Consider the following 13957-nt stretch of genomic DNA (forward strand, 5'->3'; position numbering starts at 1 on the left):
TGTTTTTTCAATATTAAAGCACAAGTAGTTCGCGCCACACCATTTTTTCACAACTTCTAAATCACTAGAGATAGTTTCTTTCATATTAAAAGTATTTTTTCCATGCCAAAGGAGCGTGGTGTCATCCGCAAATATCATAAAAGTTCCTTGAATAGAGTAACAGGGTCATTTACATATATAAGGAAAAGAATCGGGCCCAGTGCTGATCCTTGTGGAACGCCCCATGAAATATCCTTAGTCTGTGATAGTTTTTCGTTTGATCTTACCAACTGTTTTCTAACACTTAAGCAAGACCTAAACCAGTCATCACATATTCCTCTAAAGCCATATTATTTCAACTTTTGCAAAAGAAGTTCATGATTTACACACTCAGAAGCTTTGGAGAAATCACAGAAAATTGCAGCTACGACCTCACCATTGTTGAGATGTGTGTAGACATGTTCAAGAAAGGAAAAGATTGCACCATTTGTGCCTTTTGCCTTCTGAAAACCAAGTACTAGTTTTCAAAATTTAGAATACACTTCACTTAGCAATACCTCAAAACCTAATGTACATGTGCTATTACATTTTTTTATTTTCCGCCAAAGAATTAAACGGTACTGAACAAGTCTTGCGAGTCAATTAAAGTTCAAAAGAAAATGCATAAACAACATACCTAAAACGGGCAGTCCTATCCTGAAAATATCAGCATCATATTTGGGAGCGTCTTCACCGTATACAGAATTGGGTCCTCCAGATATAATAATTCCTTTATATCCTCCTTCTTTTATGCTGAAGGCTGGCGTGTCTAAAGGGAGTAAATGTGATTCAACGCACAACTCCCTCACTTTTCTATCAATAACTTTCCCATATTGGGCGCCAGCATCTAATATGCAAATTTTCTCTGGATTTGAGCTTCCAATTTGAATGTCATTATGTAGTGAATTATTCATCATATCTTTTGAAAACCTAGGAAATATATAAAACTATACTTTTTCAAACATTATCATATGAGATTATGAAATTATAAATAGAATGAAATCACTGCCATATTTTCAGCTATATCCCCATCAATGGGTGATATTAAGTACAATCCATGAAAATGTGCAAAAATAACTAATATAGGAGGGCACAACGTCGATTTCTAGCAGTTAAAGATTACATCTTGCAACTTCAAGACTTTTGTCTACATATAAATTTTTCAGATATTGCCAATATATATTACCTATTACCTGCCATTGTTTAAACCAAGAGATATTAAATTTTAGACAATATCATTCATGACAAGAAATGGAAGGAACTTTCTTTGTTTTGCAATTAGGAATTCGTCTGACATATTCGTCTATAGGGTGATGCCCAACGAGACCAGACCCCCTTTTCCCCCAAATATTAAAAAAATCTCATATCCTAGCTGCTCTTCACAATAAATCAATAGACAATATACTGTCTGTTGAAAAAAATAAGGTTAATTTTCAAACTTTGCAGACTATGTACATTCTACTAGAGATTTTTCAATTTTTTTTGTTGAAATTGTATTGTAAAGAACGTTTCATAATCAACATAGTTTTTCTATGAAAAAGTTTTCAGTTACCAACCTATTGGTGTTTGAGCCAAATATTATAGAGGTTCTGGAGAAAAGAGCCCAGACGGATGCAGTCTATACAGACTTCTCCAAGGCATTTGATCATGTGGATCACAATATATAACATAACATAAGACTATTCGGTTTCTCTGATCTGTCTCATATCACGGTTTAAAAGCTTCTTGACTGGCCGATCTCAGCAAGTTAGCGTAGGAAATGCTAGGTCAACTATCATTCATATAACGCCAGGAGTACCTCAAGCGTATGAATCAGTCTGTAGACGCATGAAATAGATTCTATGCATCATCTAATTCTAAATTTTCAAAGCTTAATATGTTTAACATCAGCTGGTAATGGGCCCCACAAACGATATATAAAGTAAACTTTTAAAGTCAAATACTCGAGGAATTTTCTCTGCATGTTTTCGAACATAATAATATGTGTGGTATACCTAGTGAGTACTCCATATATTTGAACAATATTCCAATTTTGATCTGACATAACAGAATCAATGCTTGTACCATGAAATTATACATCCTAGAGGCCTCTGAAAGTTAAAATCCACATGCTGAAAAAACTCAGTTCAGAATTGAAGACACTGCACAGGTCACAGAAGTATCTGATAAGACAGTTCCATTCAGATCATGAGGAAATTCGAAGAAAATTTTCCTCATACATGTTCCTATTGCTAGACAACAGAAAAAAATAAGGGTTGAATTGAAATAGACACCAAATTCAAATAAAAAAAATACAGTTTTATCAATTGTACTCACATAGTTGACCTTCAAAACAGTTTTTAAAAGGTAAATCCTATGTAGTAGGGGCAAAAAAAAACATTAATTATGCCCGCCTTAAATGTCAAAAATTAATCTAATTAATGTACTCACTGTACCGTAAATCAAATTTGCAGATTGACCTTTCACGATAACTTAAAACCTACATGGCATTAAAATATTTTTAAAAAGAAAAAAAAACAACTCTTTTTCTTTCATATCAGATTTGTGAGGTTAAATTAAGGATAAGGTTAATTCTCTCTCTCTCTCTCTAATTTTATGTACTTTGCTTCCCACTCGGGCGCATTTGTCCAGGCTCGGCAGGCTCTTCCTATCAAAGTCACAGATTAAATATTTAATCTGTGTCAAAGTTGACAGGAGCGTCGTCGGGAGGGGGGGGCGGCGGTCTTGCTCGAAGCAATGCAGCCACCGCTTTTTTTGTCAATTAAAAAAAACTGTTTTTCCATTAATCAGCTGTCACCCCCATACGAACGACACACGTTGATTTCTAACAGTCAAAGCAGTTTCTTGAATGGAAAGACCAGTACAATGTACAGACCAGTAAAATTTACAGAATTTCGAAGTGAGGGAATGTACAAAAAATAACATATAGAAAAAAATTGTGATGAATGCATAAAAAATTCGTGATATTTCTAAACAAATCATTTCAATTAATAATATGCTGATCTGGCTTATATTTGTGGAAACAATTCACTGTTTATAATTTCCCTGATGATTTTTCATATTGGTAATGAAGGGATACATAATAAAAAATAACTTGAAATTCATATTTACCTTCGTCTCGTAATTTTCTAATAAGTTCAGAGCCATTGTGGTGTGCTTTAATTGTATCTGCTTTGGAGGACACTAGTTTTGATGTAGACTCAATCAAATCAGGCCTTAAGGTTCCTTGCCCCAAAAATACTTCTTCAGGTTTGAGATTGAGATCAGTAACTATTTCATCAGTTATTTTAACAAATATACCTCCAATTATTTTTCTCTTCTCTTTTGGAATTGAAGTCATGCATAACATTTTAGTTTCCACAGTTCTATTTCTCTCTTTTTTATCTACTGGTATAACTGTTGTACCTTCATAAAAGTTTGATGCTGCATTAATCACCCTCAATGTGAGACCAATTTTCATTAAACTATTATGCACTTTAATTTTAACTCATGAAACCATTATCGATGTGAATTGCTATTACTTGATTGGGCGTTAAAGTTTTGTGTAGCAAGGCTACACAAACAGTACTGTCTACACCACCACTAAGTAATAAAAGAACTTTTTTGTCCCAGCCAGTTTCTTTTTTATATTTTATGCATTGTTCTTCTCTTCCTTGAATAGTGAAATTACTAGTCATTCCAAGTATATCAAAGAGAAAGTTATTGGGCATGGTTTTGCCATTTGTAGTTAAATCTACTTTAGGATGAAACTGAACCCCACACAGCTGCAAATTTTCTCTGGATTTGAACTTCCAATTTGAATGTCATTATGTAGTAGATTTAAATTATTCATATCTTTTGGAAACCTAGAAATGAGATCACTGTCATATTTGTGCAAAAAAACTAATATAGGAAGGTACACCATTGATTTCTAACAGTTAAAATTACATCTTGCAACTTTGAAACTTCTATCTACATAGAATTTTTCAGATTTTGCCAATATATATCACATTTCAGGCACTGGTACCTGTCATTGTTTCAACATGATCTACTTCAACATTATCTGCAGCCAAGAACTCAGTTTAAATTGTTCTCCTCTAAATGGCACACACATGACAAGCAATGGGGGGAACTTGCTTTAATTTGCGATTAGGAAGTCGTCCGACATATTCGTATTTAGAGTGGTGTCTGGGGAGATCAGAAATTTTCAAATTTTGAAGACTATGTACCTACATTCTTCTAGAGATTTTTCAATTTTTTTAGTAGAAATTTTTTTGTAAAGAACGTTTCATAAATATTCAACATGGTTTTTCTATGAAAAAGTTTACAGTTACCAACCTATTGATATTTGAGCAAAATATTATAGAGGTCCTGAAGAAAAGAGGCCAGATGGATGCAGTCTATTCAGACTTCTCCGAGGCATTTGATCATGTGGATCACAACATACGGTTTCACAGATCTGTCTAATATCACAACATACGGTTTCACAGATCTGTCTCATATCACAGATTGAAAGCTTCTTGACTGGCTTGACTTGATCTCAGCAAGTTAGCGTAGGAAATGCAAGGTCAACTATCATTCACATAACGCCAGGAGTACCTCAAGCGTATGAATCAGTCTGTAGACGCATGAAATAGATTCTATGCATCATCTAATTCTAAATTTTCAAAGCTTAATATGTTTAACATCAGCTGGTAATGGGCCCCACAAACGATATATAAAGTAAACTTTTAAAGTCAAATACTCGAGGAATTTTCTCTGCATGTTTTCGAACATAATAATATGTGTGGTATACCTAGTGAGTACTCCATATATTTGAACAATATTCCAATTTTGATCTGACATAACAGAATCAATGCTTGTACCATGAAATTATACATCCTAGAGGCCTCTGAAAGTTAAAATCCACATGCTGAAAAAACTCAGTTCAGAATTGAAGACACTGCACAGGTCACAGAAGTATCTGATAAGACAGTTCCATTCAGATCATGAGGAAATTCAAAGAAAATTTTCCTCATACATGTTCCTATTGCTAGACAACAGAAAAAAATAAGGGTTGAATTGAAATAGACACCAAATTCAAATAAAAAAAAATACAGTTTTATCAATTGTACTCACATAGTTGACCTTCAAAACAGTTTTTAAAAGGTAAATCCTATGTAGTAGGGGCAAAAAAAAACATTAATTATGCCCGCCTTAAATGTCAAAAATTAATCTAATTAATGTACTCACTGTACCGTAAATCAAATTTGCAGATTGACCTTTCACGATAACTTAAAACCTACATGGCATTAAAATATTTTTAAAAAGAAAAAAAACAACTCGTTTTCTTTCATATCAGATTTGTGAGGTTAAATTAAGGATAAGGTTAATTCTTTCTCTCTCTCTCTAATTTTTATGTACTTTGCTTCCCACTCGGGCGCATTTGTCCAGGCTCGGCAGGCTCTTCCTATCAAAGTCACAGATTAAATATTTAATCTGTGTCAAAGTTGACAGGAGCGTCGTCGGGAGGGGGGGGCGGCGGTCTTGCTCGAAGCAATGCAGTCACCGCTTTTTTTGTCAATTAAAAAAAACTGTTTTTCCATTAATCAGCTGTCACCCCCATACGAACGACAACTCTCAGAAGTTGAGAAACTTGTGCGAGCTAAGGACTAATGAGGTCTTACCTTTCAACGTGTGATTCCTAGTACAATTTAACTTTTTTATTGTCGCCTCCTGTTCAGCAGGTTTTTCTACATATATATTTAATGAGTCGCCTTCTCTTCGGGAGACCTTTGGGTTTTTTAATTCACATATATGGCCCCTTTACGTGGTTACCACCCCGGCCTGGATACCAGTGTGAATGAAGAGGGCCCTCACTTAACATTTTTGACTAAACTTTCACATAAACTTTTATATATTAATGACTTTCACATAGACACTCATAATATATATATATATATATATATATATATATATATAGAAGCCTCGCGATAGCACATGGCATCCGCGTACCTTCTTTGTGGACGAACGTTATCGGCACACAGCTCCAACCTCGTGGTTGGAGCTGTGCTCCAAAGGGTAAGGGAGCACAGCTCCCTTACCCTTTGGACTGATGATCGAGACTCTCAATTCTCTCTCTTTTCCTTTATATAGCCCACATAACCATGATGGCCGTTGCTTCCCACTCGTGCGCATTTGGTTAATTTCCTCCTGTCAAATGTTGACAGGAGTTTTTGTGTGGGGGCGCAGTAGTCTTACTCGGGGCAATGCTGCCACTAGTTTTTTCAATAATTTTTTGTTTATTCCAAAACATACTTTTTCAAGGTCGCCTTCTCTACGCAAGGTCTTTTGTTTTTTTCACATATATAAAGGAGACCCTCACTTCTCATTTGATATGTACACTTTACTCACATAGGTTACTTTGATGCTGAACATTTACAACAAAAAAAGAAGCCCTGCGATAGCACATTGGGCTGTCGTTATCGGCACGTTCGTCCAGTACCACTGCCACCACATAACTTTCAAGATTAATTGTTATTTTGGGCATTAATCTTCGTCATATATTTAATCTCAAGTGGTAAATAGTAGGGATAATCGAGTCCTTTAATTTACATTTCTGAACTAGTAAAATAACGTAGGTAGGGTATACTGGGTACGGTTGTGCCAGGTTACGGTTGTGACAGTCGTCATTTTAGCGAAACTATAAGGAATACCAAGGAGGGTGCAAAGGGAGAGAAGCGGTATGTGAGTCTGAACGTGTTTCACAGTATTGCGCCAGTCATCGTGCGGTATTAACGTTAGCAGAGGCCTACATTCCTTTTTATCAGTCAAAAGTAAGTATTTTTATTCGATTTCTTTTAATAATTGTTCTTATATGTGTACAGATAGAGTAATGGGTGTTTTTCACAGTTATAAGTTGAACATTAGTAGTTGAAAAGCAGTGATTACTTTGTACGTAAATTATTTTATATTGTTATGGCGATGCTTTGCGGAGTGGTGTGTTGGATACGGTTGTGATATTTTTTTAAGTACGGTTGTGACACAAGTAAAATTTTTTTTGCTTTTAGATGCCAAGAAAACGATTGAGGAAAACCGAAAGAGGGCACTGTGACTTAAGAAAATATGAAGACGCTTATGAGGAAGTAAAACGAGGGACTTCTTTGCGGAGAACTGCGGAAACGCACGAAACTAATCGCATGTCTTTGTTACGATACATTCGTAAACGCGATGCGGGCCACAATGTCAGCATGGGGTATGTTGCTCATAATAAAGTTTTCTCTGAGGAGCAAGAACAGCAGCTGTCAAAGTACATAACACGTTGCGCTGAAATATATTTTGGCCTTTCTTCGAAAGAAATATAATCTGAAACGACCTGCACATCAATACATTGGATTTTTGTAAAGAAAATGGAATAACTTTACTTTCATTTCCTCCTCACTGCTCGCGCAAACTGCAGCCTTAGGATCGATCGATCTTCGGACCCTTAAAAAAAGCCATAAATACTGCTTGTGATGGATGGATGCGAAGTCACCCTGGCAAAACAATGACAATTTATGATATACCAGGTATTATCAGAACTGTTATGTCTCTGGTTTTCACACAAGCGAACATCCAGGCTGGTTTTTGCAAAACTGGCATTTATCCTTACAATCGTAATCTATTCCAAGAAATTGACTTTGCACCATCGTTTGTAACAGATAGACCAAACCCTGACGCTGGAGAGACAAATGAAGTAGAACCATCTTTCGAAAGAGAAAGACTGAACTCTTGACACTGGAAAGACTAATGCTGCAGAACCATCTTTTGTAACGGACAAACTAAACTCTGATGCTGGGAAGAATAATCCTGGACCAAACGATGAAATTCAATCACTTTCAGCTTCTTTATTGGGCGAATCTTCATATTTAAATCTAAGCAATGTTCAGCCAATTGCGTCATCCTCAGCTACGCTATCTCTTTTTTCACCTGAAGTTGTTCGGCCTTTTCCAAAGGCTCCCCAAAGAAAAACGAGGTTCAAGAACTAAAAAGTCGACTATTTATGCAGACACTTCTGAAAAAGAGGCAGTCAGGCAAGAATATGAAGCAAAAGAAAAACGGTTGAAGGCTATGCAGGTGAAGAAAAATCTTACGGAATCAAAAGGAAAAACCAATGGAAAAGGAAAAAACAAAGTCACGAAAAAGAAGATATCACCACCATCATCGGATGAAGAAGAGTATTTCTGTCTGGCTTGTGTAGGTGCATATTCTGAAAGTAGGTCTGGCAATAAATGGATGAAATGCCAAGGAAAATGTGAACTTTGGTCCCACTTAGAGTGCGCAGGTTGTAGTCGCCATTACATTTATCATAACTGTGATGAGTCTGACTAGATCTCAGTATCTCACTATTCAGTTTTTAGAACTCAGATTAACCTTAGATTTCTTATATTACTTGCAATAAAAGTGATTTCAAATCATTTTTATGTATTTTATAACTTGTCACTATCGACCCCCAGCTCAGTCACAACCGCCCCTGGGGTGTGGTCGGTTGTGTGGTCCTCTGAGTTGACCTTTTTGTTTAGGCATAGTATTTTAGTATTTATGTGTAGGGTAGGGTGGTCGACAGTGGATCACTAATTTTTCAAACCCATAAAGCTCGGAAAATAATACATAAAGTTTATTCAAATTTTGGACGGAGTTTCATGGACTACATAATCTTATTGAAATATGATAATTCAAAGTCGGTCGTATTACAAGTAGAATATAAAATAAATCGATTTTTAGTGCAAAATGATTCAGTGTTGACCAGGGGTGGTCTACAGAAGAAAGCTGACATAATATTCTATATTATGATTCAAGGTATCCAAAACCTTTGCAATGTAGAAAACCTTTTGCTTTTTTGTACAAAATAAAACAAGCACAAATCTTGTTCTGCTTGACGAGCTAAGGGTTGTTCTGAACGCTTTTCAGTCAACATTGTCATTGTCAGAATCTTGACACAATACTCTTTCAGAATCACTTTGCAAAACTTGGCGCTTCACCTTTTTTTGGTTTCTTTTCTACTTTTAGTTGCTTCTCTGGACGTTGCTGGTCCAAGTGGCACTTGAAAATGGCCTTATAAGCCGAAATCGGTCGTAACGAATAAATAAACACAGTAGAAACTAGACAAAAGTATTTTCTTTAATCTATATTTAACATGAATTTCTACAAAATAAATAAGTCATCAATCGAACGATCTGAAAAGAATATTTGTTGGAGTGAAGCTTTACGAAGATAAACCAAGATATAGATTGCATAAAACTATGCATACCGCCATTTACTGATAACTAAAACTTTTTAAGTTAAGGTTAATGTGCAAGAAAAACTTATTGGGAATTTTTTGCAATCGATCGAACACGTTTCCAAAGACGGATTAGACTCAGTGCCGCTTTTATAAATCCAATTCTAGAAAGTACAATTAAATTAGTTATTCCTGATTTTCAACTGATTGTCAAGTGGTGTCAGTTGCACTGACAGTAATACAAATCGTAATGGTGTACACTTTACCAGAAAGAACTGAAATTATTTTTATTTATGGTGCTGTTCAAAAATTTGAAGAGACCGGTTCTGTGTGCAACAAAGCAGTAAAGCAGCCGAGAGTTCTTACGAAAGCCGCACAGATTGAGATTTTAGGCCACTTCTTCGTTGAGCCTACTATTGAATTGAATTGAATTTTGTGAAATAATGACTGCGAGAATTCAAAATGACCCGAATTTAATAAAAAATATTTGCTTCAGTGATGAATCAAGTTTTTTAATTAAGGGCTTTGTAAATAAGCATAATTTTAGATACTGGGGTAATGAAAATCCACACTTGTTTCGAGAGGATCATACGCAATATCCACAAAAAATAAACTTTTGGACTGGAATTCTGGGAAACGAAATAATTGACCCTATTTTTATTGAAGAAAATTTAACTGGTCCATTGTATTTAAACTTATTGGAAAATGCAATCGATCCACTCATAACACAGTCCTTAGAACGCCAAGTTGATGAAGAAGTCAACCCGCTCTTGGATGAACAAAATTTACATTTTCAACAGGACGACGCACCGCCACACTACGCATTGCATGTCCGACAGTGGCTCGATCAACGGTATCCTGGATTGGCAGAAGAGGCGCTCTGGAATGGCCAGCGAGATCTCCGGATTTAACGCCATTGGATTTCCCTCTGGGGTTATTCGAAGACAGTGGTATACAAAACTCCCCCGCAGGACATTCAGGATCTAAGACACAGATTTACTGACACATGCAGGCAAATTAATAACGAAACATTTACAAAAGTCCGACAGGAATTCGAGAATAGATCGTACTTTTGCTTAGCAACCAATGGTGAACATTTTGAACACCTAATAAAGTAAGGTACATTTATTTAATTGCAATAGCTATTATTTTATTTTTTATTATAATTAATTTCCTTTTTGCCCTATTTTACGAGAACGGATCAACTAATTTCAGTTTTCTAAACGGGGTTGAGTGAGGATTTTTAAGATCTTCAAAAGGGCACCATTTAAAATTATTAAGTGGGGGTAGGTAGGGGTAAGGGGGTTAAACCTAAACTACCACTGGCACTAGTGTTAAACTTTCCCCTCGATATTTAAATTGACGTGTTTTTGCCTACGGCTAATTCTCCCTGCTAAACGAAGTACTAGGGGTGGGAAGTTTTGAAATGAAGGCACTGTATATCAATGAATGTCATGAATATTTTTGAGTTTTATTCAGAATGAATGTTGAAGATATGATATCATAATAATGAGTCTTCATTAACTTGATATATTCCATGTTACAGATTGTGTTCACTCATATATCAAGTTTTTTTCTGTAATTCAACATGAACTTTGGAACTACTGTTAAGAGGCAAGTCATAGGAAAACAAGCCAGAATCAATTTCAATAGACGTAAAGTAGTCATTGAGTAACGTATTCTAAAAACACTTCATTGTGTGATTTTCACCAGATAGTTTTACAAAAACGCAACACGTGTTTCGCCATACAATGGCTTTCTCGGGCGTGTCTTAATATCTAATTCTACACAATAAATGCTATATATACCTTATTCTACAATTTGGGGTACATGAATTTCAAGTACCTGATTTTTTACCTAAGTTTGTAATGAATTTAATTACCTGAGCTTATGCTCCATTTTCCACATTTGAAAAAATATTCAGTAGCGGAGAGTTATTTAATTCTAATTGATCATTCAGTAAATTACCCAAATTCCTGAATCTATTGATTTCTAAACATTCTAGAAGATTGAGTTTCAAACTCTTCTCTTCTAAATGTAACACATCGTATTCATGATTGAACTCATGTCCTCCTGCTAATAGGTGGTTTGCAAACGTGGAATTGGTCTTTCTATTTACAAAACTACTTCTATGCTCTTCAATTCTTTGGGAAAATGTTCTCCCTCTTTGGCCAATATACAGTTTTGGACAAGAGCCACAAGTCAGCTTATATACTCCTGATTTATCCAACAACGAAGTTTTGTCTTTATTGTTTTTAATAAATTTGCTAAGATTATTATTCGTTCTGTAAGCTACTTTTACGCCTTCTTTCTTCAAAAAACGGGCAATATTCCTGGTTGGTTCACCCAAATATGCCAATGACCTATAACTGACGTTATCGCATCTTGTATATGGGTAGACCAAGTCCATGGCTTGCTTTTGAAGTTTTTTGGTAAGAATGGCGTTTATAATATCTTCTTTGTAACCGTTACTAACCGCGATTTGTTTGATCAAATTCAGCTCTTTCTGGAACTCCCTATCAGACAGTGGAATATTCAATAATCTGTGAAGCATACTATTAAATGCAGCAACTTTATGCTGGTAAGGGTGTGTGGAGGAATTATGTATGAGAATGTCCATATAAGATGGTTTGTGGAAAATTGCAAATTCATGTTTACTGTTATTTTTCATGAATTTGCAATTTTCCATTTGCAATAGAATAGAATGGAATGGAATGGAATGGAATGGAATGGAATGGAATGGAATGGAATATAATATAATAGAATAGAATATAATATTTATTCAATTATGTTATATACAAAAGTATATTTATAGCAAGTCAGTTAGGTTAAAAATACATGAAGATATATTAAAGTACCTAGAAGGACATAGTAGCGACAAAGATTGGCCACGTTGAGTATATTTATGATCATTCTGATCTGAAAAATGAAAATAGTGATGATATTTATCAGAGCACTTCTGAGAAAACAGAGTCAAGCGAATGGGATCTAAAAGGAGTGTTCAAAGAGGCACTTCAAAATGTTGCATATATTCTTTAAACTTAACCACTGAATAGAAGCAGTGCTGCAAAAGAAATCCTTTTATCTTTTTTTGAACGGAAATTATATTGAGTGACTTGATATCAGATGGTAATATATTATACACATGATAGTCTGGTGAATTTCTTTGGGAGACTGTAAGCCTGTACCTGGGAGTTCTAATACAATCTGATCCTCTTGTATCATAGGAATGTACTTGAGATTGTGTTACCAAATTGTTTGTTTGACCATGTATTTCTGTAAGAGTCTCATATATATATATATATATATATATATATATATATATATATATATATATATATATATATATATATATATATATATATATATATATATATATATATATATATATATATATATGAAATCTAGAAAGGTTAATGCAGTCAAGCTGCTGGAAAATAATTCCATGAAAATCAAAAAATAAATAGATAAGTACTCTTTGATCATTCCCATATTGATTTCAATTTAAGAGCCACCGGTATACAGCTGTTTCAGCCTATTGGGCATCGTCAGTACCGGGCAGGCGGTCCTCGATTGAAGACAAAATGAGAAAAAACCAAGAAAGTACTTGATAAAAATAGCTGCGTAAACGCAAGCGAAACATAAGTGGAACCACCTATTGGTGTGACACCCATCGTTTTCCGATGGCATTTCAGGTTAGCTTCCCAAATTTCTGCTACCGCAGTTGTCGGTTGATTGGTCAAACCACCAACACTGACATAAAAACTTGGCAAGTTGACTTGGGTGTCACACCAATAGGTGGTTCCACTTATGTTTCGCTTGCGTTTACGCAGCTATTTTTATCAAGTACTTTCTTGGTTTTTTCTCATTTTGTCTTCAATCGAGGACCGCCTGCCCGGTACTGACGATGCCCAATAGGCTGAAACAGCTGTATACCGGTGGCTCTTAAATTGAAATCAATATGGGAATGATCAAAGAGTACTTATCTATTTATTTTTTGATTTTCATGGAATTATTTTCCAGCAGCTTGACTGCATTAACCTTTCTAGATTTCATATCATTTCTAGAAACATGTGGATTCGTTTTCCGATGGCATTTCAGGTTAGCTTCCCAAATTTCTGCTACCGCAGTTGTCGGTTGATTGGTCAAACCACCAACACTGACATAAAAACTTGGCAAGTTGACTTGGGTGTCACACCAATAGGTGGTTCCACTTATGTTTCGCTTGCGTTTACGCAGCTATTTTTATCAAGTACTTTCTTGGTTTTTTCTCATTTTGTCTTCAATCGAGGACCGCCTGCCCGGTACTGACGATGCCCAATAGGCTGAAACAGCTGTATACCGGTGGCTCTTAAATTGAAATCAATATGGGAATGATCAAAGAGTACTTATCTATTTATTTTTATATATATATATATATATATATATATATATATATATATATATATATATATATATATATATATATATAAATATATATATATATATATATATATATATATATATATATATATATATATATATATATTTTATATATATATATATATATATATATATATATATATATATATATATATATTTATATATATAAGGAAGGTAGCGATGAAATTATTCGAGAATCCCCCGTACATATATATCGACTTCCGATAATCCGATCAATACGCATGATCCCTAGGAATAACGACAGAACACTCACAATTGAATTAGTGTTTGTCTGTTGGT

At 34.9% G+C, this 13957-nt stretch overlaps 1 protein-coding gene and 1 long non-coding RNA gene across 2 annotated transcripts in view; one reads left to right on the plus strand and one right to left on the minus strand.

Moving 5' to 3' along the window:
• LOC141487534 (GMP synthase [glutamine-hydrolyzing]-like) overlaps nt 1-2077 on the minus strand; it is a 35239-nt gene extending 33162 nt beyond the window's left edge. The window contains 2 exon segments of the mRNA XM_074186629.1: nt 656-948; nt 2013-2077. Of these exon segments, the coding sequence (XP_074042730.1) occupies nt 656-948; nt 2013-2062 (343 nt within the window). The 5' untranslated portion in view covers nt 2063-2077.
• A 4558-nt stretch (nt 2078-6635) lies between these two features.
• Nucleotides 6636-8432, plus strand: LOC141487536 (uncharacterized). The gene is made up of 2 exons (XR_012468426.1): nt 6636-6812; nt 7047-8432. It is a non-coding gene; the product is annotated as an uncharacterized lncRNA (long non-coding RNA).
• The last annotated feature ends 5525 nt before the right edge of the window (nt 8433-13957 follow it).

This window comes from Leptinotarsa decemlineata, unplaced genomic scaffold (assembly GCF_025532065.1).
Source record: "Leptinotarsa decemlineata unplaced genomic scaffold, Ldec_3_MD MMD2_P_RNA_scaffold_4, whole genome shotgun sequence".
Taxonomy (NCBI): domain Eukaryota; kingdom Metazoa; phylum Arthropoda; class Insecta; order Coleoptera; family Chrysomelidae; genus Leptinotarsa; species Leptinotarsa decemlineata.